This window comes from Lichenostomus cassidix, chromosome 5, assembly GCF_008360975.1.
Source record: "Lichenostomus cassidix isolate B80296 chromosome 5, HeHo_3.0, whole genome shotgun sequence".
Classification (NCBI taxonomy): Eukaryota; Metazoa; Chordata; class Aves; order Passeriformes; family Meliphagidae; genus Lichenostomus; species Lichenostomus cassidix.
The window spans coordinates 22190560-22213793 of NC_139486.1; the positions used below are offsets into that span (position 1 = coordinate 22190560).

At 42.4% G+C, this 23234-nt stretch overlaps 1 protein-coding gene across 4 annotated transcripts in view; it reads right to left on the reverse strand.

Annotated features, from left to right (window-relative positions):
• Window positions 1–23234, reverse strand: part of ESRRB (estrogen related receptor beta) — a 142795-nt gene that overhangs the window by 38117 nt on the left and 81444 nt on the right. For all 4 annotated transcript variants that reach the window (XM_085061738.1, XM_085061736.1, XM_085061737.1 and 1 more), the window contains one exon: window positions 3394–3803. In XM_085061738.1, the coding sequence (XP_084917864.1) occupies window positions 3394–3790 (397 nt within the window). In that variant the 5' untranslated portion in view covers window positions 3791–3803. The remainder of the gene's footprint in view (window positions 1–3393; window positions 3804–23234) is intronic.

Sequence of the window (23234 nt, forward strand, 5' to 3'; positions counted from 1 at the left end):
TCAGGTTCTCACTTTTCTATCTCAAGCACTGCCAGAGCTGCGAAGTGGAAATGACACGCAGCTTTCCAGGCCTTGATCCTTGGGCCGTATAACACAACATGAGAAAGGACAGGGGTGTGACACTCCCCCATAATTTGTGGGAGAGGTTAAGGTGTGTTATGTGATCCTGTCTTAGCTCAGGAAAACCAAACACTCCATTTCAGCTAGAAGGGAACCAATGGTTTGGATTTTCCTGCCTTCTTTTTTTTCTCCTATCACCAAAATTTTTCTTGGGGAAATCTGAGTTGGTAAAAACTCCGCTTTTCTTTGGAAAAATCCTACTGACAGAAAGCTCCCACATAGCAATATTAGTGACCTCAGCAACAACTAACCATGTCCATGTTGGCTCTCAGCCTATCTTCTCCCTTACACTGGAAAAGCAATAGCCCTTGTGTAGTCCATGACAGACTGGCCTCACCTGGCCAAGTAGGAATGTGTGTTACAGAACTGTCATGCTTAAAGAAGGTCTGTAGGTTAGATGTTCATTCTTGCTGATGCCTGCTACAGCAGCAGAGGGAATCAAAAGGCTATTGCAAGGTACTCCTGCCTCAAGATATGCAGGTTTTACACAAGTTAATGCAGCTTAAAAAAACCCAATAGGCAGACTGGGGTAATTTGTAGTGCGGGGGCTAGTTGGAAGGAGGACTTCATGTGAAGCTCTGTTTCATGATCAGGGGTATCTACATAGGGCTGTAGTAGTCTAGTAATTCAGCACAGATTTAGACCCATTTTATGGAAGCACATGCATGTAAGGCCAGCAAAGTAAGTACTGTCCTAGTATTCTCTAGTTTTTCGACTGCCAATACTCAAGCACAGAGAAGTGAAATGGCTTGTCCGAGACCACAAAAGCCTGATGATGAATTTACCTATTGAGCATCTGGGAAATCCTGGGGTCACTGCTCCATCTCAGTGCTCAAACCATTGAGTCAACTATTCCCACACACTGAATCATGGCAAGCTTTTTGATACTAGGATACTGGGAATGCAGTTACATAACATATACATCTGCATGCTTTCTGCAAAGCCTACATCAGTGTTAGGCAGTCTGGATGAAGATGTTTTCACTTTGTCTGTTAGATGCTTAACACAGCTACAGAATATAATAGAGTTGCAGGATAAACACCTTTTGGAAATGCTCTTGCCAGTCGCCTCCTCTTTTATGTGATCCTTAAATCCTCTTCCCCTGCACACCCAGGGCTATACTTAGATATCATGCCCATTGCAGCAGAGCCCTGGGAGCAGCGCATTTTCTTGACTCAACCAAACTCTGCAGCCCTATTTGCTGCCCGCTTCCCCGGGCTCAGCCTTCAGCTGCATAGCTGAAATTGCTCACCCTCAGGCACAGCACACTTGACTCTCACACTCTTGGGAATAAAAGCATTTTGGTACCTCAGTTGCCAGCCCAAGCTGATGACAAGATGAGAGAAATTTCCACTTACTCTTTTCCCCCGTCTGTTACATGTTAACAGGCAATAAATTAGAGAACCACAGGGAGAAAGTATATGGCTGTGCTGGGGAGAGGAAGCTGGAGGGAAGCACTCTCCCCTCTTCAGATTCAGTCAGCTGACATATCACCTGGCTCACACAGGCTCCAGGTACTGCTACCATGCATCATTTTATTTCAATTCTCTCTGAAAACTCTTCAAAAGTTCCTGTGTCTTTTTCTCCTTCTCCAGGTCTCGTCTGCTCTGCTAGTGAGGTGTTCCAGTATCACTCCCAAGATGAGTTAGTTATCTGGTCTCTTCCTGTATTAGGAAATGCTAGGACTTTGCTTCAGAGTGCTACCCTGGCTCTGCTTTAGCACCTGGATGTGCCTAAAAGAAACACTAGGAAGAGTCCAAGTGCTGGAGGAGGGATGGAGTCAGTGCTGACAGTTAGAAGTGCAAGTAAAAGTTCACATTCAATCACAAAGATTCAGCAACGACAAATAATAGAAACCATTGCAGGGAACAGGCCAATGCCCTAGAGATGGCCATAGCATAATAAAGAAGGAAGTGTCAGTGGGGCAGAGTAATGATTTACACAGCTGGATTTCCACGGTAAGGAGAGACATCTAAAATCTAAGAGAACAAGACAGATATAGTGACTTTTGCAGAGACCTGGGACAAATTGCACCCTGTACTGTTCCAGCATTGAACATCCCCAGCACCAATGTGTAATCAGATCCATTCAATTAACAAAGTGAGTGCTCTCCACATGTGCATTTCCTTCATTTCAGAAGACAAGGAAGTATTGATGTGGTGGATTGACCCCAGCCAACAGCCAAGTCTGCACAGCTGCGTGCTCACTGGACACCTGTCTCCAGTCAGCACACCTTACTTGGGCAAACCCAACACACTTCCCACTGGAAGATGAATGATCCTGTCCTTTTTCCAGTTGGTATAGGACATAAAGGGAGCATCTGTATGTCTAGGCATGTCTGCTCACATGGGGCACGTGTATGTAAGTACACCCAAGCATCCACAGATATTGGAGATTGCCTGGGTGTACTCCTGCTTTTGAGTATATTGTTGTAGCTGCATATGTGCACATCTGCAAGCACACCTGTGGCTGTCAGGACACAGACATACCCCTCATATGTGAATTGTATGTGGAGGAGCAATGCCCTGCAATTCATCTGTACATGCATGGATTGAGGTTTTCAAAACCACCTGAGGAATTGCTCATCCTTAGTAAGACTAACAAAAACTTCATCTTCTTCAGTGCCTAGTTTTTTTATCTTCAGAGAAGCTGCATCTTAATGAAAAAGGTTGGCGAAACTGGAAAAGGAGAAAAAGACTGACCTTCATACAAGTTCTCTGTTCAGATTTTTGCTGAGGTTTGTATGGAGTTCATGGCTATATATTAGGACTTGTAGGACAAAGTTAGAATCTCTCTACGCTTGTAATGCTGGAGCTTTCACCTCAAGGTGCAGACATGTCTACATCTACAGGAATGCCATCTATTGGCAGAGGCATCTACTCTTCAAATGGGCCTTCAAACACGGTTAGAATGCAAAGCATTTCATTTCCAGGCCTTATTCCACTAGCTGCCACATTCTCAGAGTATCAGTTCCACTAGCAGAGGCAGGAAGATCCACTAGTCCAGATACCCAGATCTGGTAGTCAGTCAGACTAGGAACTTGGCAAAAGTTCCTACCATCACATAGCCTAACTTCATGTCCATGTTGATTTGGAAGGACAAGAGCAGAGCAGGAGGAGAGAGGAAGCATACAAAAGGATGGAGCATTAGGTGCATTACATTCATTCTCCCTTTCCCCCTTTTATATGACACTGCAGCCTCAGCAATGTCTGGGGCCATGTCCCATTATTTCTATGGAGTGGATGCCTCAGTTTCCATTCCTTCCCACCATACCTTGAATAGTCCGCTTGAAGAAAGCTTTACATGCCTCACAGGAAGCCACGCCGTAGTGGTACCCAGAAGCAATGTCCCCACACACCAGGCACAGCCGCTTGGGGATTGCATTGAGCATGTACTCGCACTTGGTGGGTGAGTCCTCCATGATGGCGCTGGCGCAGTCATCGTAACGCTTACGGCAGGACGCGCCGCCAATCCCCGTGCCATTGAACATGGGTGGCGAGTCTAGGCCGTTGGGGTGGCCACCCATGGCGATGCCGTAGCCACCGCTAGCGTCGGAGGAGCCGCTCGGGCTGTGGTGGCTGATGGCGTCGATGCCAGAAGATGGGCTGGAGGGCTCGGTCTTGATGAAGGACCCACAACTGGAGGAGAGGTGCCGCTCCTCCGTGGCCATTCTGCCGAGCAGCCTGCAAGGAAAGAGTAAAGGCACTCAGCAACCTCCTGGCCAAACCCAGTTCCAGGTTTAGTCAAAAGAGAGCCCTCCATTTGCCATGTCCCTTTTGCCATGTCAGTCCAACTCCAGTTGGCTCAGGCAGTTCAGCCCTGTGCAGGTTCTTCTTCAGGAATATCGGTACAATTGACTAAGACCCGCCTGCCTGCTCCTCACAGACTCACGCTAAAGTCAAGGCTCACCATGTAGATCATAATTTCAGGCTGTGGTGCTGGGAGGGGGCATGAGTGCTGATGAAGCACAATGTACCCAGAGCACCATCTACCCCAAGACAGTAGAAAGAAACAAGTTTGCCTATGGCAAACCAGGTGAAAAAGATGTTTGCTTAATACAGAAGGTGCCACCCTGGCTTTAAGCAAAAGGTTCAGTGGCAGACCCTGCAGAAAGGACTTGCTCAGACTGTATTTTCATTTTTTCATTTGTGATACAGAAGTTTTTGATTAATTTTCAAGTTTGACTGCTCCTCTCATCCCACCTTACCCTTCACACAACCCTGCTGCACTATCATCACTAAAAAAGGAGCTTAGAAACTGAAGGAAAGTCATCTGATCAAAATTTTCTTGTGTCTCAATCTTAAATCTTAATCTTTCTTCTATTTACTACTGTTGGGCTTTTGCACAGACACACAAATTCCCACTTTTTAAAGAGACCTTACACTCTTAAGTTTATGGAAAGAACTTTACCAAGTTTTCAAGCTCTTCTTATTTATTTTAGTCACAGTCTTATTCCTTATATAAATGTTGTCCTTTTTTTGGAACATTGCTAAATTTAATGATATTTACAGCAATGGGTTCCAGGGATCACTTGTGCAGTGTATGAACAAACAAACAAACCCCACTTTTATTTGCCTATAATGTATTTGCAGCCTGTCAGACTCCCTGAACATCTCCTGACTCTCCTCCTCAGGAAATGCAATTTTGCCATGTTCTCCTCGTTCAGCTCTTCATTATCTATATGACTGCTCTTCACGCAGAAGTTTTTGCAGATCTCTTATCTGCTTCATCATCCATCTCTGAACTTCCTCTGGTCTGGCTATTTCTGTTCAGTCCAGAACAGAGTTCAATGAGCCAGCTCCTCAGCAGCATGAAACTGGCACTGCTCCATCACTTCTCCAGCTGAAGGTCTGGACAGTAGTCAAGACAAAGCCACGCAATCAATTACCTAGTGACATTACAATATTTTCAATGTTATTTTCTGTCTATGTATTATGTAACTCCTTGCACTGTTTGCTTTTTTCCCTCTTTAAATGAAAATCTAAACCTTTACTATTTCTTCAACAAAGAATATTAGGAAGTTACTTACTGCAATGCTTGATCTTATTCCTGAGTTGCTACAATTAATTTTGAATCCATTAAGATGTATGAAAAATCAAATTAATGCCTTCTGGTGTGCAATGTTTTGCAAAAGTCAATGGTGTATTTCATCTGCCACTGTGCTGTGGAGCCCTAATCCTTTATTAGGATCTTCTGGAGTTCTTTAGTCTTCCTTGATAATTTGACTTCATCTGCAGTCTCACTGTTCACCCACTTCCCAGATCTTTACCACATGGATCAAACACCACAACACTGATCTTTGTGGGTCATTCATGTTAACCTTTATCTGCTGAAAATTGACTTCTCTTTCTTTTTTGAGTAGGGTATGTCTACCCTTTCTTTCTGTCTGTGACACTTTTTAATTGATAATAGTATTAACCTGAGAGGTTAAATTTTCCCTTCAGCAAGACAATTTGTCAAAAGTTTTAAGAAAAACTAAACATGCATTTTCCTGATGACATGGCCAAAGAATTCTGACTGACTGGGAAGGTTTGACTTTTCTTCTTGGAAGCTCTGCTTGTTAACATTACTGTACCGTGGTCATGCAAGCAATTTCTATTTCTATTTCACTTTCAGCCTATTTACCTGGTATTTGTGGCAACTCCTCCCAAGAGGTCAAATTCATCAGGAGACAGGACAAAACATTCTGTGAATCAGCAAGGCTGGAGTGCACACTTTTATATATCACATCTATGGGTCTGTTGATAGGAATATAGATGTTTGATATGCAGCAAATTCACAGTCCTGCATCCCTATGATCTCATTTGACCTAAGTATCTCCTAATTTTCCCTTCTCTGTTTCATCCTCAATGTTTGACCTCATCTCCTATCTCTGGGATCGATCAGCCAAGTTTGTTATTTGGCAAAGACTGTTGACCTTGAGAGTATGGGCAGGCATCTCACGTTCCTCAGCTGCTTTGCCCGGTGTTACTTGAGAGGAATCCAGGGTTTGGTCCCTCTCAGAGACAGCGTGATGAGTTGATAAATGCCCATGCTCTGCCCAGGGGCCACAATGAGCTAGAGGTCATGGAGCAGTTAGAGAAATCGCTGCAGGTGCATTCATCTCTATTCCCACAGGGAACCTAGACAGATTGCAGATCTTCTGGTACAATGCCAGCTGACCGTGTGAAGCAGAGGAAGCTTTGCTAGCTGAGACTACATCCTAGCATCTCACAGCAAAGCTGTGCTGGCCAGTTCCTGGGACCTCTGCCTATCTGAGAATTGCATCTGTGGTAAAAATATGAAGATCACTGGACAGAGCAACACGAGATTAAGGTTAAAATGGAAGGCAAAACAACCATAAAACTTCTGCATTGAGGAACTCCACAGAGGAGTGGGAATTGTAATTTTAAAGGCAGACAGAGGAAAATACTATGCAAAAGGAATGACAAGGAGATGAGCTTTACTGGCAGATTCCATTAGTGGAGTCAAAATCCCAATTTCTGTTTCTTAAGAAGCCCAACATTCACAGAGGACCTCAATAGGAATTCCTGAGGTATTTTCCTCCACTAGAGAGAAAACAAAAAAAAAAAAAAGGACAAAAAACCAAAACCAAAACAACAACAACAAAAAGCCCCAAACAAAAAAACTCCAACAAACAAACAAACAAACAAAAAACCAAAACAAAACCAAAAAACCCCAAAAAACCACAAATCAAAACCCCCCCAACAAATAAACAAAACCCCAAAACAACAACAACAAAAGAACAAAAAAAAAAGAACCTGGGGAAATAAAGAGCTTGCCTTCCCCAAGGCATGCAAACAGTGGCTGATGGTGAATCAAGAAACATGCCCCCTACATCCCTACAGCTGAGGACCCTCCCTCTCCCTTCCAGCAGGGAGCAATACATAGCGAGTTCTGGTTAGATGTCAATGCATGCTTTAGAGCAAAAGTCCTTAACACCAAGATAGATCAAAGATTACAGCTAAGGTGACTCCAGCCATTCCTGAGCATGTGTTTTTCTTTTCTGGCCTCTGACTTTTTGCAAGTCTCATGGAGATCCCGTGCTAATTTTTAAACAGTCAGAGTGTCCCCTGGTAATGAGATACAACATCTTGAACTTCAAGAAGAACAGCTAAATGTTTTTTGCAAAGAGTTCAAAGTGATGAACAGCCATTTTGCTTGGCTCTAGTTACCTTAATAGGAATGTAAAAGGAGAGAGACTTGATCCAACTCTCCTCTGTGCTGGCACAGGAAACTCCGTTACTATTTCTGTGCCCATGTAACAGGCTTAGAGGTTCTAAACATTTCGTTCTTTTCACCTTTCCTCATCATAGGTCATTCCTTCTAATCCCTTTAACATCTTTGTGGTCCTTCTCTGGATTTGTTCCAACTTCCTCGGGTCTCTGTTGCAGCAAGGTGCCCCGAACTGCACAGTGCAATGCTGCAGCACTACAGGGGAGAGTCACTCTGGAAAGCACACAGCCAGGAAGACATATGGACCAACGGATTGGTAGCTTTGCCAGACATCAGCTCACACAATTTGATAGCCTGTCTCATTGGGACCTTTCTGAACATAAGCTGCTTTTGCCACCGTGCTCTGCAAAACATGAACTTTGGAGATTCTCCTTGTTTTACAGTAGATTCAGTATCATCTTTGAACTACTCAGTGCTAATCATCACTTAATTTTACCAAAGCCTGTTAATAATGCTTATTTTTTCAGCCTAGCTCTTCTTTTTTCTACTCTGAGTTTTTCTAGTATCTTTTAGTCCTGTCAACTGTAAATTTGAGAGTGATCACTTTTACATTTTCTCCCAGGTCACTAATGAATATTTACAGTCAAAGCACTGCCCTTTTGGACATCACCTTTGCAGAAGGATAAGGAATATCTCTAACCCTTCTGTTTACATTCTGTCATTTAATCCATGATTCATTTCACAGGATTTGTATCAAAACCAATTTGATCTAATTTCCCTAATAAGATTTTGCACAGCTTTGTGTCAAAAGCCCATGCATGTTCCAGAGTCAGTCTATTCACTGCATTCCTTTTGCCCACTAATTATCTAATTGTATCAAGAAAGGTTATTGTCTGCTGTACTTCTGTTTCATAAACCCACTGCTGTTTATCGCTAACAATGTTGTTAGCCTTTATGTGCTTGTAAGTGCCCTCAGACAATCATGCTGTGACCTCAGTGATTCTAGATGTAAATACACAGGTTTAGACCAAATCAAGGCTGTGCTTGAGGTTTTTATCCATTAGTGTTCTCTCCCTTGGGCAGTGATGTTGGTTAATGTTACAACTTTCCCCATTTCTTCTCCAGCCTTTCATCTTTTACTATTTCTCTGCAATTGCTGATATTTAGCCATTAAAGGCTTATGAGTTTAACGCTCTTTTGAGAACAACAGCAATAATAAGAGAGGAAAAGATTGCTAAATGGAGAGGACCAGAAAAAGACAGAAGACTAGAGTTATAAAACTAAGGCAGTAAACACTGCCTCCAAGTTTTGTTCTTTTAAAATGCAAGGATTACAAGTTTGGGATTGAGGCAGGTAAGGCTGTTTTATTGCACATCCTTTGAGGTTATTTTTGCCAGAAATAGTAATTTGTAGCTACATTCACCTCTTCACCCCACTTCTGGATTTGGAAATTACAAGAATTCAGTAGTCTTTATGTTCAAGCCTTCACATGACTCAACAAAAAAAAATTTCCACAACTCCCACCTGCTTAGCAAGACAGCCAGAACACCCAGCTTTGTAAGAGAAGATAACTTCTCCCCACCGGAGGAACCTTTTATTAGCTAAAGGTATACACAATTCAGTAACTTAATACCATGTGAGCATCAAACGGCTCACGCAAACCTAAGTATTTGACTCTCTACATTCTCCAAGTAGCACTTATTCTTCCAAAACTAGATCAAAAAAAGTTTAGTGACAACACTGCTGAGCTTCCTTAGTCACTGAAACCTCATCTTCAACAGGAAATGCAAGGACAGCTCAGTTCTACACTCCAGTTTCCTGAAGAAAGGTAAGGAGTGGGCATCAGAAGTTCTGCCACGTAGTCAAGTCCCTTCACCAGTATTTTCTGATTTAGTCACAAAGTTGCCAACTCAGCATGTTGGAGACTTCTAACAGCAAGACTGAAATTATCATTAAAATGGGTACTGAAATACAGCTGTAGAACTAGTATCAGCTGATGGATGGGGAGACACAGAAAACATTCAAGGCCTCCTCAGGAAAAAACATCCCTATTCTGGGCACAAGGAGAAATATAAAAGGTTGGAAATGGCCTTTTTTTGGGGCGTGTCTCTCATAGTGGATATGGATTCCAGATAGAATGAAATCTTGATTTTTCTAAAGTTCCATGAAACTGAAAACCCTGCAGGTAAGATGCCTGTACAGCTTGTAACTTCCGGGAGCCATATGGCTGTGCTTGTGGAACTGCACTTCAGTCCTGAAGTCCTTACAGTAGATTTAAGTTATACCAAGAAAACTTGAGAAGTCTATCAGTATAAAGCTGCTTACTTCAGGCACCAGCTTGTGACAAAAATACACTTTGGATTGCACAGAAATTTTTAAACCATTCATGGAAGACCAAAGTAGCTTTAATCTGCAGAAACACCAATAATAAGAGAGATAAAACGTCCAACTTCTTCTCTGGTACAGGCCTATTTCTGCTATGGTTATTTGTCAGTTCAGATGACATAAACCTGCACTGCATGTGTAAACAGGACATGTATATCACGGGCAACACAGATTCTGTGTCTTTTGTGGGCCACATGAGAATGCTTTGCAACCCACAGTGGACTGACAAACAATGTAGGTCGGCCTGTCAAACACTGTCTGCAACTCCAACAAGCCAAATTTTGTCAGGTGTTTTTTTTAGATACAGGAGCCAGAAATAAATAATGTTTTCCAAGTAGCCGGCTAGATGTGACAGCTGCAATAACAGCCAGTGTAATTTTAGGTCACTTATGCAAAGAGTTAAGGTCATAGAGCTGAGCCACACCTGTTGGTCGACCTACTCTTACCATGGACAGCTCACAAACGCACTCTCATCCCGGCCTCACAGAGAACGCCCACCAAAGTGCTAGGGAGGAAAGGGATCAGCATCCACACTGGTTTCTCCTGCTCTTCTACTCCATATGGATTTCAAATGAGAGAGCCATCATGTAGAGACTTTATCTATACTGACAGCTCTTCTCCATTCAACAGTCCAAGAATAATGGGATCTGCCAATATGCCACTTTACTCCTGTGCAGTGGATAACTGTGGGTAACTCACTTATAACAAGAATCTTTTCTGGGCTTATTCTATCTTACAGGAACATATCCTGTTCCAGGACAAACCTAATTTCTCTCTGAGAATAGGCAAGAGCTTGGGTAGTACAAGCATGATGGGCATGATCATAAACATAAATCACCAAGGTACCAGTGCATGGGCTTTAGAGATTTTTTGTTTCAATTACAGTATTTTGTATTGCTATAAAGGACAGGAGTCAGAACCTCAGCTCAATTTCAATATTTTTCGCTGGAGTGCAGATCTGATTTCTAAGAGTTTTGCCATGTTTCCTTATGATGGCCCCTTTTGGCTTGCATGGGTTATGCTCCTCTTCTGTAGAGTGTCGCAAACCCCAAACAGACAGTTTTCAAGGCATTTGTCCATAATGTGCCCCCCCCAATACTACATACCTGTCTTTGGACAAGCTAGTGTTCACATTCTGGCTCTTACACAAACAGTACTTGCTTGTCTAATGCTGAGTAGATATTTTATCCCTTTGACCCATTGCATAACCAGAGCCCAGTTACATATCAGTAGATCTTCTCTAGCCCAGGTTAGCTCATGCTGAAAAAAGCTGCCACAGCAAACTGTCTGGAGGCTGCTTAATAAATGAAAAAGGCTTTCATGGGCAGAAGACATTATGGATTTCCTACTAGCCTTCATCCCTCTCCTCATTACCGTAATTTCTCTTCACCCTTACAACAATGGTCTTGTTAGTAAATGGTAAAAAGTATTACACAGATGAATTGACAATTAATCTGGAGGTGTGACACGTATTATCAGTTCACTCTCTTATTAACACACTGCCTTTTGAAGGTACCTTGCCCTCTGGTGTACTTAATGCCACTCCCTCCAAAGTGAATTGCTTTAGCACTTGAGCAAATGCCTATTGCTTATACTTACTGTTGATACCACAGCAAAACCAGGACCAGGGTTGACTTGTTGTTCACTATTTATCCAAGTTCTACCACCACCCTTTTCCCCCACACGTTATTATCCTATGTTTCACATTTCCACTTCTTACCCCACTATTTCTACATTCACAGCAGTTCAACAATTTTGCCTGCACACAGCAAAGCTGCAACTCAATCCGTGTTGAAATGCTCAGCTAGACCTTCATTTCTTCTTGAGTGTCTTTCTTTATACTCTGCCTATCTAGAGCACTTATAATCTGTATCTCTCTAAGCACCTTCAGTGTCCTTCAGACACCTGTGAATGAGACCCATACAAAAGGAGGCTCAGTAAAGCACATATCAAACACTTATACATCAGAATTTTGCTTCCACCTTTTCAGATGAGCAAGGAAAGGAAAACCTCCAGCACTGCCATTCATATAATGCTTAATTTTGCATCCCAGCCTGATCCAACATCTCATCTCTCATAGACCTTTGACTCAGTATCCTCTCAGCATTTCTGAGAGAAAACTGCCACCAGTGCAAATTCTTCAGTCTGCACTTCCTTGCATTTCAAGATATCCATTGAAGACATCCTGCTTCAACCTTGCCTACAGTTCATGGTGAACAATGGCATGAAAAAAGAGAGACCCAGAGGTATTGCTTAATTTTTCTAAGCGTCTGAGGAAGGAGTTAGGATGGGAGATACATACCAAAGACATCAACCTAGAAACAAATGTGCAAAGAGACTTAGCACTTGTCATTTCTTTAGGCATGCTAGCTTACTGAAAAGGAGGATTTTGGGTTTATTGAGACAAAATCTGAATTTTAATGTTATTCAGCTTGGATGCATTTAGAAATTCTCTGAGTTTGAGCTGGTAATATTTTCTTGGGAAGGTTTCTCTTTCTTACACTTCAACAACACAGTTGTAGTGGGATTCTGCCTCCTGCTCCCACCCTTGCCAAAATAATCCAGACAGGTTAGATGGGGTTTGCCTAGATTCCACTTGTAGCACTCAGAGAAATCTATAACTAAGTGCCTCATCATGAGAAACATTGCTCAAAACCTGACAGATCTTGAAAAACGAACTGCAATTAGTTCCCCATAAATTACAGTATGGAAAATAACAAAGGGAAATTAGTACTTTTCAAATTGGTTTTTTTTTTTAAACCTTGACTCTCCGGAAAGGATTTCTAAGATGATGCAGTATCAAAGCAAGTGCAAAATGTTGAGTGCAAACACTGGATATGACGTACGGAAGATGACCCAGAATCACTGAAAAAGTGTGCAAGTGGGAGTGAGTGGGGCTGTCAGTGCAGACAGAAGCACAAGAGAACTACATGGGGTCAAGGAAACCTGTGCTATACAGCGAGGCTGAGATATAGCACTTAAAATGGCAAAGAAAGGGAGTGCATGACAGAGGTAACTGTGGACCAGGTTCCTTTCCAGCTAATGAATACCACAGGTATAAGAATAGGTCACACATAGAAACAGTGATTTCCTTCTGCACACCTCACACTGCTGTCACACATAGGATTATCTTTAGCTACCTATTTGGAATAACCTCAAGATTCAGTTTTGCTGAGTCTCTACACTCTCACCTTCAGCAGGTATTTAGCAGACCTCTTAGCACACACAGCATGTATTAAGTAGGCAGCTGTATCTGACCCAAATTCCAGCCTCTAACCCCCATAAATTACTGCAAATCCATTTCATTCATGCATCTTCCTGACTGTCCCCATTTCCTTTGACTGATAAAGCAGCTTCCTGTCCACTCAAGTCCAAGTCTGCCTGAGGCCTCACAGTGTCTTGCATTCTTATTTGCCTGAACCAAGAGATGAGATCAACAAACTGCTCCTTGGACAGAAACTGGATAGCAGGACAAATACATCATTTTCCCCAATACTCTGCAAAATTTGCACATTGCTTTTTCTGGATTAAAAAAAAAAAAAACACCAACTAAACAGAACCCCCCCTAAAAAACTCAGTGGTGCCTCACAAATTGGCACCACTGTAGGAAAATTTAATTAAATGTGATTACAAGAACCCTACAAAAATACTCTTTTTTGTCATCATGAATAGATTATTTTCTCATCCCACAAAGTTTTCACTTTCCTCTGTCACTGTTTTTGGACATGCAAGAAAGGAACAAAAGCTTGCAAGCTCTTAATTCTCAGTTCCTCTTCCATTCCTTAGCATCCCTACTAATGGCTAAGCAGAAGCTCACAGGCAGATATAGCAAAGCAGACAGACAGGCAGACAGGCACCTGCAAAGAAGCTATACAGCTGCTTCTACACTTTTATGTAGTTCCTTTCTGAGATCGGTTTAAATGTTACATAGCTTCATTCTTTAGCGTATCTGTGTATAGAAGGTACGCATGCATACAATAAATTTATTGTGAAAATACACACAACCCCCTTCTCTCACATCTCTCCTTTCCTCATCATGTGGATGAACCTCGATACCATTCCAGCAGCTTTGCTATAGAAGCCAAACTATGACTTCATACTTTCTGATCATCACTGTGAGTGTTCAGACCTTTATAGCAAACATAATGCAGCAAAGCAAAAACAAACAATCAAAAATCACTGCCTGAGCCATATCATCCGCAGTCTGCACCTTGAGGTGCAGTCTTGTGTCTGTCAGAGCATGGGAGGAAGAAGACCTCACATGATTTTACATATGTCTGCAATCTGTCCTATCCCGTGTTTAAGAACAGCTTGTTCTCTCTCCAAAGGTCTGGAACCCTTTGCTGAAGCAACTAGGAGGAGGCCTGCTCTCTTCAAAGTATGGACCCAAAAGGAAGCAAATTTCAGCAACTGACAGCCTGGTGTGACCCAACCGAAACCAGCCCACCCTGACGGCATGTCCTCCCCGCTGTGCTTGTTCCCATTGCCCTTGGAATGCTATCACTTGTTATCACGCTGACTTCTCCAGATGGGGCATTTTGGCTATTGATCTGATAAATAAACAGCCTGCTCGCTCGATCAAAATGTTATTTTGCATTTCAATTACTGTTCGCTAATGCAACCTTCATCCCGCCAAGAGCGCTGCTGGCAATGACACTCGACCTGGCACAGGCGTTCGCAAGCAAATTCGGCAGCACCCGCTGCAAGCACCTAACGGGATTACCAACCTCCATTAGATGCACGGAGAGAGAAGACAATGGACACACAGTAGCAGGCTGAGGGGGAACAGACATATGCAGAAGAGAAGGTGTGAGCAACCTGGACAAGGGGTAGGGAGAGGCAACAAGGCAGCTTTACCAGATATTTTGATGGTGAGAGGTCTTGGAAGCTAAAGACCTTCCCTCCAGTGAACAAACCCGACAGCTCACAGCAGATAGACAGAGCTCACTGTTTGTGAGCCATGCAAGAGTTCAGAGCAATGGGAAATAGAAATCAATGTCTGGTGACCAGCCAGCAGTGAGCACTGCAAACCCATCAGGGCAAACAGGGTCAATTCTAAAGCAAGCTCTGGAGCCTAGCTCCACCAGGGTTCAGCAGACCCTAGAGATACACACAGCATTCTGTACCTAAACCTGCAGGAAAAAATCCTCTTAGTCCTTGCTGGAGTCTTCTGGGAAATGCAACTGCCTCTGGAGAATCTGATGGTGATACAGGAAGAAAGGGGCTTCGAGAGGTGTTGCTAAAATCTCTGGCAGGTGTTGACCTCTACTAATTCAGCACTCTGTTTACATTAGGGAATTATTTGCCAAATCCACAAACTGTGTACAAAACTGGTTTCACTCAAACCCTGTCTACAGTAGGAAACACAATACAAAGTCAGTGAGCAGCCACCAGCAGTGAGGTCAGGAATGAGACAGCTTCTAGTCCCAAACTTTTCTAGTCATGTGACATGCTTCACCAGGTGGCTGGTTTTGCACCAGACTCCTGCATGATGCAGAATGTACCTTATCCCTCTTTCTTTTTCCCACCTAAACTCCTAAATGAAATGTAACATGTAACATGTGGTACAAAGTGACACAACCATTTACCAATGCATTCAAATTGTGCTCAGTGCTTTCACCACCCCATGCATAGTTTGCCTGTCTGGACTTTGCTCCCAGCTGACAAAATAAGTAGTCAAGTAAATGCATTTCTCTCAATTTCCAGAAAGTCTTTTACAAAGATCTCTTGCTGGACTTGGACAAATTTCTCCCATTTATAACCAGACAGCATTCAGACTGAAACTGCCAGTCATGCAGGAGTTAAAAATAAACAAATCCCTGTAATACCCTGAGATTATATAAACAAAATGCTAAGTATAACACACTGAATGAGATCAATGTAATGCATAAAGACAGGATCTATAACTCCACACACTCACACTTCATCTGCTCTGTGTGCCCAGCCTTCCAGTTCCCTCTGCCCTTGGCAAACTAAGCTGGTGTCCCACACCCACCTCTCTCTAACCAGTCTATACTGCAGACCTTAGCCTCCCAGATCTGCCTCTGTGCCCAACCTTTCTCTAAGCCCACTCTCGGGAGCAGAGTTTTGGGAATCATTCTACACCTTGATCACCACTAGGTATCCATGCCTAAGGACCCATATACATGTTATGACTCCTAGTCACTGGCTCCATGCTTACAATGTGCGGCAGTGAAGCACTGAGCCCTTTAAATGCAGCCAAAATGTCTCAAAGTCTAATTCCAGCCTCGATGCTGATCTTACAAACTTCAGCAAGTCACTGCAGCTCTCCAGGACACTGCTTCCCCCAGCTGATGTGGTCCTGAAGGACTTATCTCTCAGGAACACCCTGAGAGTCAAACAGCAGCTATGACTGAAAGAATGGAGCGTGCAGATGAGTGTGGTAACCAGAATGATGGACACATAAATTCCATGCTCACATGATGTCCCCTGCTTCAGATTATCAGCAGAATTTGAACCTCCTCCTTCAGCACCACAGCTCTCAGGTTTGCCTGAGAGGGCGAGTAGCTAGTGTTCTCCTGCATGCAAAGTAACCAGAGGAAGAAAACACTGGCTTCACAAATCTGTCCAAATAATATACACCAGTTCTGACCTCTTCCTACACCTCACTGTACTTTAAGCCCAGTCCCCTGTGACCCAGTCAACACAATAACCTAATCTCTAATACTGCCTAATCCTATCTCCCCACATGCTATTTCACACACCAGCTGCCTCCTGATCACACCTCAATACAACCCATTTTTCCATCCTCCTTTGCAATTATACTTCACTCTGAATTTTTAATAAAAAACAATTTTTGTTTAAAAATACTATTCTGTTTCATTGTAGAACTAAGTCAATTTTGGCAATGTTATTTGCTGTAGAATTTTCAAAACAACTCTAAAAAAAATTAGATGTTTAACTTTGCTTTGTTCCTAGCACTTTGTTTAGCCTGTCATGAGTTGCCTCATGTTGTTTGACAAACTAATCATGCACTGTTTCAAGAACATAATGAAACAAAATATTGCAACTTTTGTCAAAATAAATTTTATTGGAACTTTTACTTTGCCTTAAATTTCAGGTTGCAGTCAGATTTGTGATGAAATAACATTTTCAAACAACAAATATTCTGTGAACCAAGATTCTAATTTCCATGCAGCTCCCCTCCCTGTGTCTTCTACACAGCCCTCTGCTTGTGCTTCATTCAGCAAGTCTATTTTCTCTACTTCTATGCATTCAGAAATATATATGTTCAAATGTACACAGAAACGTTTTGACACTTCATTCTATCTTCTTTAGCAAGACAGCATAGAGAAATTGAGACTGGGAAACAAACTGCAGCTAAATCATCTGAAAAAGTGGAAATCTACATAAAAGTTCTAGATATTTAAGAGTACCACATAATCTGTGCCATCAACTAATATAAAATGGTTATCCTCTATTACTCAGAGATTAACCATGTGTCAAGGAGCATCCTGTAGCCAAAAATCAATCTCTCTGATTTGAAAGCTGAGTGCTGTTGGAGAAACACAGTTCCACTTTTCTATCTGGTGCCATTTAAGCTTTACCCCACTCCTTCTACATCACAATGAAATCACCGCTGGCATGTGATCAGAAGATCTGAAACCCTGGCTGCCTATCAGTTTACAAAAATTGACCTGGACATTCTATCCACTTTGATGAGAGCCTGAATGAAACTTCTTTCTCATTCACTCATTGTAAGGAGTGCTACTTCTTTAGCACCTCTGTGAGCCATAAAAAATGCTTCATTTCACAGCTTGCTGAGGAAAAAATATTTGGAATTGAGTATCTTACCTGACACCTGAACCTTACCCAGAATTTTGTAGCTACAGGGGAAATAGATCAGAAGTAGTTGGTACAGTATCCTGGCTCTTTATTTAAGCCTTGATCCAACTCCTATTGAAATCAAATTGTGATTTCTATTGACCTGAACATGAACTGGACCTCAGAATCTGAAAAATTATCTGTATGTTGAACACTGCAGCTACCCCATGCCCTTTACTGGATTTCTGGAGACTTGTCTTCTAGTGTTTAACTACTCCAAACACACTTTTATTTCAAATGTTCCTGGGAAGGAAAAGAAGGTGAACTTTTCCCAGCAGAGGACTTTCTCAGAAATTCCCACTTACACTAATAAACACTCTTCTCCTGCCAGTCACATGGCACAGATTGATGGCCCTACCCACACATTGCAAATCATAGGGCAGAGTGCATCCATTCACACAGCTCTGTCTCTGGGTGACATTCACTGGCCTGAGCATCTCTCGGAAGTCATGTGCTGCCAGCTCTAACAGGCTTGTCCACTCTGTTCAGTTCACTCCAGAGAGGAAATTCAGCAACAACAGGCTCCTTAAAAACATTTAATAGGGATTTGTTCATTTCCTTGGATTAATCCTAAACAGCTAAATCAAAACTCCAAATGCCTCTTACAACTTTCCTGCTTGCAAAAGGGGAGGCAAATCCTGTTCATGTTGAAGCAATCTTCTCCCTTCCCACTTTCCCAGCCTTGAAATAGCATTATTCTCAACCAGGATGAATTCAACGAATCCAGGATGCAAATCAAAACAGTTACAAGTAGCTGAACTGTCTTCCATGCTGTACCAACCACCTTCCCAGAAAGAATTCCACTCCACAGAGTTAACAGCAGTTACTCTGTAGGAAAATCACTGCTCTCCTCAGCTACACCTGAGCTGCCTGTTGTGACTTTCTGAGGTATTGGCTGCAGTGCTGATCACCCCTTGGCATTCACAGCATATGGTACAAAACAGGCTGAATCAGCAAGGGAGTTACAGCAACTGGATTGCAGTGCTGGGAGAGGTTGCTCCTGACTGTGCACTAAGCTGGTGAAAACATGAACTTCAATGTTTGTCTTCCTATTTTTTTGTGCATAATTTAGCTGAGGTGTTTAAGTTCTTGACAAATCTGCAAACACTTAAAGTTCCTCTGTCCCTGCAGAGCTGCTGGATAGGGTTTCAGGCCACGAGTTGTTGAAAGAGTGCCTTGTAATATGCTCCTTCCAAATAAAAAAAAAATAAACTGTCAAATTTGGTACAGCAAAAACCTCACTCAACTGCAAGGTGAGATCCCTCCAAAGAAACTTATGGCCTGAAACCCTCCTGGAGTGATACACAACTAATCAGATAAGGGACAAGGTCGTAAGTATGAAGCACATTTCCTGCAAACCTATAGTCTTTGATCAGTTTAGAAGACTAAAACAAAAATACAAGTTGTTTTGTCCAGCTTCAACATTGAACAGTGGAAAATGTGTTTAGCAAAAGCACTGGCTTGCAAACCAGAGCCATTATTAAGGGCCTGTAGTCTTCCACCAATCCAGATAAATGAATTTTGGTCACACCTAGTTAAAAAAACAGCAAGAAGGTGCATTTAAAATGCCACTTTGCGTTACAATTGCCTGCTTCACATTATGCCTGGAGAAGCCTGAGCTAAAGTAACAGTAAAAAAGGAAGAGGAGTTATGGATTCTGGTGTATCCCATCAGAGCACTGTTTATTCTAATCAATCAACTGAAAAAAATAGCAGCTGAGAGTAATTATTAATAATCAAGTAAAATTGGATTATTTCTCTGCACTGCAGTGTTGTTTGGATGGAAAGGCTGGTATAGAAATAAAGTTCATCAGAGCAAGCTACTGAAATAAAATTGCTGACCTCAGCAGTTCATTAGAGAAGGTGGAAAAAGGAACCTCAACTAAGCATATGGCATACTATCTACAGAGCATGAAGGCTAACTAAAATAATTAGTTGAAGGTGGCTCAATGGCTGAGCTCAGGCTTTGAATCAATCAAGTTGTTTATCAAAATAAGACCAGCAAGACCTACTGCCAAAGTCTTCCATTTCTGAGGTATCTGGTTTTGTGATTCCCCATTCCTGAAAACACAGTCAGCTCCCTCTCAAAAATTCACTGCTTAAGAGGAAGGGCGTCAACCTTCTCTGAATATATTGTGGCCTCTGTGTAGCTGTGGTTGAGGCTGATTTTATACTCAAGCAATGCAATTGAAACATAAATCATAAAGGACCACTCTATAGAATATTTTGCAATATACTGAAGTCAGGAGATTTAGTGTTACTCTGCCTAAACCAACCATAATATGCCGTTGCACAGAGGGTCATATTCAGAAACACAAATACTGAATTGTAACTACAAAACATGCACTTTTACTGCAAAACCAATGGCTCAGTCAACTTCACTCATAAACTCATAGGTGCATTTATATTAGCCATTTGTGTCCAGGAGTGCCTTGCCTATCCAATCAAATGGACATCTTGTAAATATTTTGCAAATACAATTTAAGAGCCTCCATCTGAAAATATAAGGCAGACATGATATTAATGCTCAGACTGGGCATAACCCAGTAATGTTCCCTCTTAATAAATGGAACTGTACCAGTTAAAAAATTTTAGGCAGCAAGTCCTAGAATGCTATATTCCTGGCAAGAAGAAATACTATCCAGTTGCAAGGGGAATACAATACTGCTACCGAAGGAGGTAGAACTTGAAGTTTTCTGACATCTGTGTGTGCAAGACTTCAGCCATAAAACTGAATTAACACAGCAAACATTTTAACAGCTTACTAATTACATTTTCAAATTAAATATTTACTCCTATCTTGAGTATTTTTATAGCACCCAACAGAATCTAAGATGAGTTCCTTTCCCATTTATTTTAACAATTTCTTAAATTAAAATAATTCTTTATTTAAAAAATATCAGGGAGAATCTGGAGAGTTTCTTCCCCTCCATGTCCCTCTTCCAACTGGTTGCTACACAACCCCCACTACATATCATACAGGAATATGGGATCTGAAGAATGAAGATTAGCTATAAAGCTGTCAATGGATGTATGTATCTACTCCGCTTACTCTGACAATCCCCAGAGTTGGCTTTTACATATCACCTGGAGCAAAACACTGTTTCACTGTCCCACTGCAAAGACCAGCTGTGTTGAGCTGTTTATTTCTTTCTGGCTTTTTTCTTATTTCAGGAAATAAGGAATGAGACACATGTGGTTTAACATTTTACTTCAAGTTGGATTGGTCCTGAAAAGGTCTGATAGCGTGGATCATCTGTCAGACCAAAAGCATACTATTTCTTCTGCAACGTTAGTGTCTGCTTTATGCACCAGCCCACAGAACAGGATGAAGGAATTAGAAGAGAAAAAACAGCTCTGGATAAAGAGCACGTCAAGTTCTCTCTGTTTGCATGGGAAGAAGGGGTTAAGCCTGCTTTGAGGTTCACTTTGTTCTCCATGGTTTGTGCAAGGCCATCAATCAATCAATCTTCTCTTTTTCCTCCTTTTTTTTTTTTTTTTCCCCAGGACCCACTGCAGGAATGTCGTGTCCAGGATCTTGTTTAAATCCATGACTCTTCTCTGTCAAGCCAATTCTTCCAATCCTCCCCCCAAGGGCCCCCTCAAGACACCCCCTCCTCCTCTCCCCGAAAAGGGGCCTTCTGAGCTCGTTTTGCTAATGTATTCTCAAACCAAATTAGGGGCTCTGACTCTCGGTGAAGTTCGTGAGTTAGTTGCCGCGATGCACTGAATTAAAGATACCATCTCGGACTCAAATCAGATTAGAGCCCACACACACACATGCAAAAGCCCACTTTCTAATCAATTTTATAAAGGGCCTTCAGCAGAGATACACTAATGGTATTGAGCTAAGATCTTTAAACTAAGTCTGCAAGAAGTCTGCGGAGATAAAACACACACTGTATTAAAGAGAAAGCTCTTCACTGTGCCCTTCCCACCAAGAACCCTGCGCACATTGGAAGAGCACCTCAAAATACAAACCAGCTCTGCCAAGCCTGAAATGTTCCTGTACATCTTCCTCTCCACTTCCTATTTCAGACCTTTAAATTCCTTCTTTCATTCACTTCCTGTCAAACTGCAGCAGAAGGTCCCCAGCACAGAGGGCAGGGGAGACAGAGGAGCTACAGAGCTGTGATACGTGTTAGGAATTAGACATAATGAGAACACGTGAACCCTTTTAGGCCTGTCACATGAATCTGTAACAAGTGGGCAAGGTGAAAAATCAGCTGACCAGTTTCAAGGCAAGTTCCTACTTAACACAGGTGCCCTGCAGTTACACACAAGATGCTAGGCACTGACCTGGTGCTGGGCACACATGGCTGGCATACCACAACAGCCACATCCTGACAGAGATGTGACTAACAGTATACTAAAGGAGTCCTTTTAGAAAGCAGCTGGTCTACATGCCCAGCATCTTCACATTCTTCTGTCCTCATCTCCCTGTTTAGCAGTGGAAGTTCTCATCTGTGGCAGCAGGTTTCCTTCTCTGAAACCAACATTCTGACATGACAAACAATTTTAAGTAAGAAGATTATTGTCACCACAGATGGTGACAATGAAGGGGAGACAGAAAGGTTTATAAAAGAAGCTGCAACTGAGTATTTAAGAGACCAGCTATTGCTCAGTCACCACTAACCAGAGAAGAATGCTATCTCTGAATACTCTGGTTTTGCCAGGTTTTCTGTGTCAGATCACAGAATAATCTTCTGCTCTGCTTTAATATTTTCAGTAAAAAATACCTCAAAACGTTTCAAATTAATTAGAAAGCCAAATCTCAGACCCCAACATTAGTCTTTACTTGCTTTCTAGGATGCCGTTTCTAACAAAAGTGCAAGAAGATGCTTGCAAACATGACAGAAAGTCTGTATTTCAACAAAAACCACTGAAAAAATTGAAATTCACCAGCTTTCTCAAAGTAAAGGGACCTCAGCAAGAGAACTGTGACAGATATGGGGTCTGACTGCTCTGCACAGAAGCCTTGCTGAGCAATTTTCCTAGAGCTCAGAGGGGCTTCCCTGAGACAGCTTCAGGACTCACACCATTGTGGAGTTCTACAATGATCATGTGCTGAGGATGACGCTGGTTTTCAATGCAATTAACCTTTCCAGCCTAATGAAATGGGCCCATTGGCTGCCGTGGCAGCAAGGAGTCCCTTGACTCTGGCAGGCTCCTCAGGACAGGTTATCGAGGTTGCAGAGTGTTACTGCTCCACTTCTATTTGCAGGCTGCAGCTAATTGATGCCAGACCTGAAAGGAGTAGGCAATGCCAGCCCCAGTGTTGTACTCCAACATCATATTGATCCTTGGGAGCAGGGACTTGGGTCTGTGCCCATTGATCTGCTGTGTCACAGGCAGTGCTCTTCCAGGAACATACCCTGGGCAGCAGAAGCACACAACTGGGAGAAAGGAAAGTTCCTCAGATGGGAAAGCATTTAGACTACGCTAGGGTTGACACTACCTTGTGACATAGAAAGAACCAGATCTGGGAGCCTCAAGCTTTTGTGCTGTTTTATTCTCCAGCTGAGAAAAGACAGGTGCAACAGCTCTCCCAAGAGTGGGTGACAACTGCTGTACCCCAAGGGCTGACTCTTTGGAGTCACTTTCTTACTTTCTAGCTGTTGAACTTTGACAAGTGGTGAGGGGGGCAAAGGGGTGGGATGCAAATCTGATATTACGGGATATGGCCACAAATACACACTGCATGTGGAG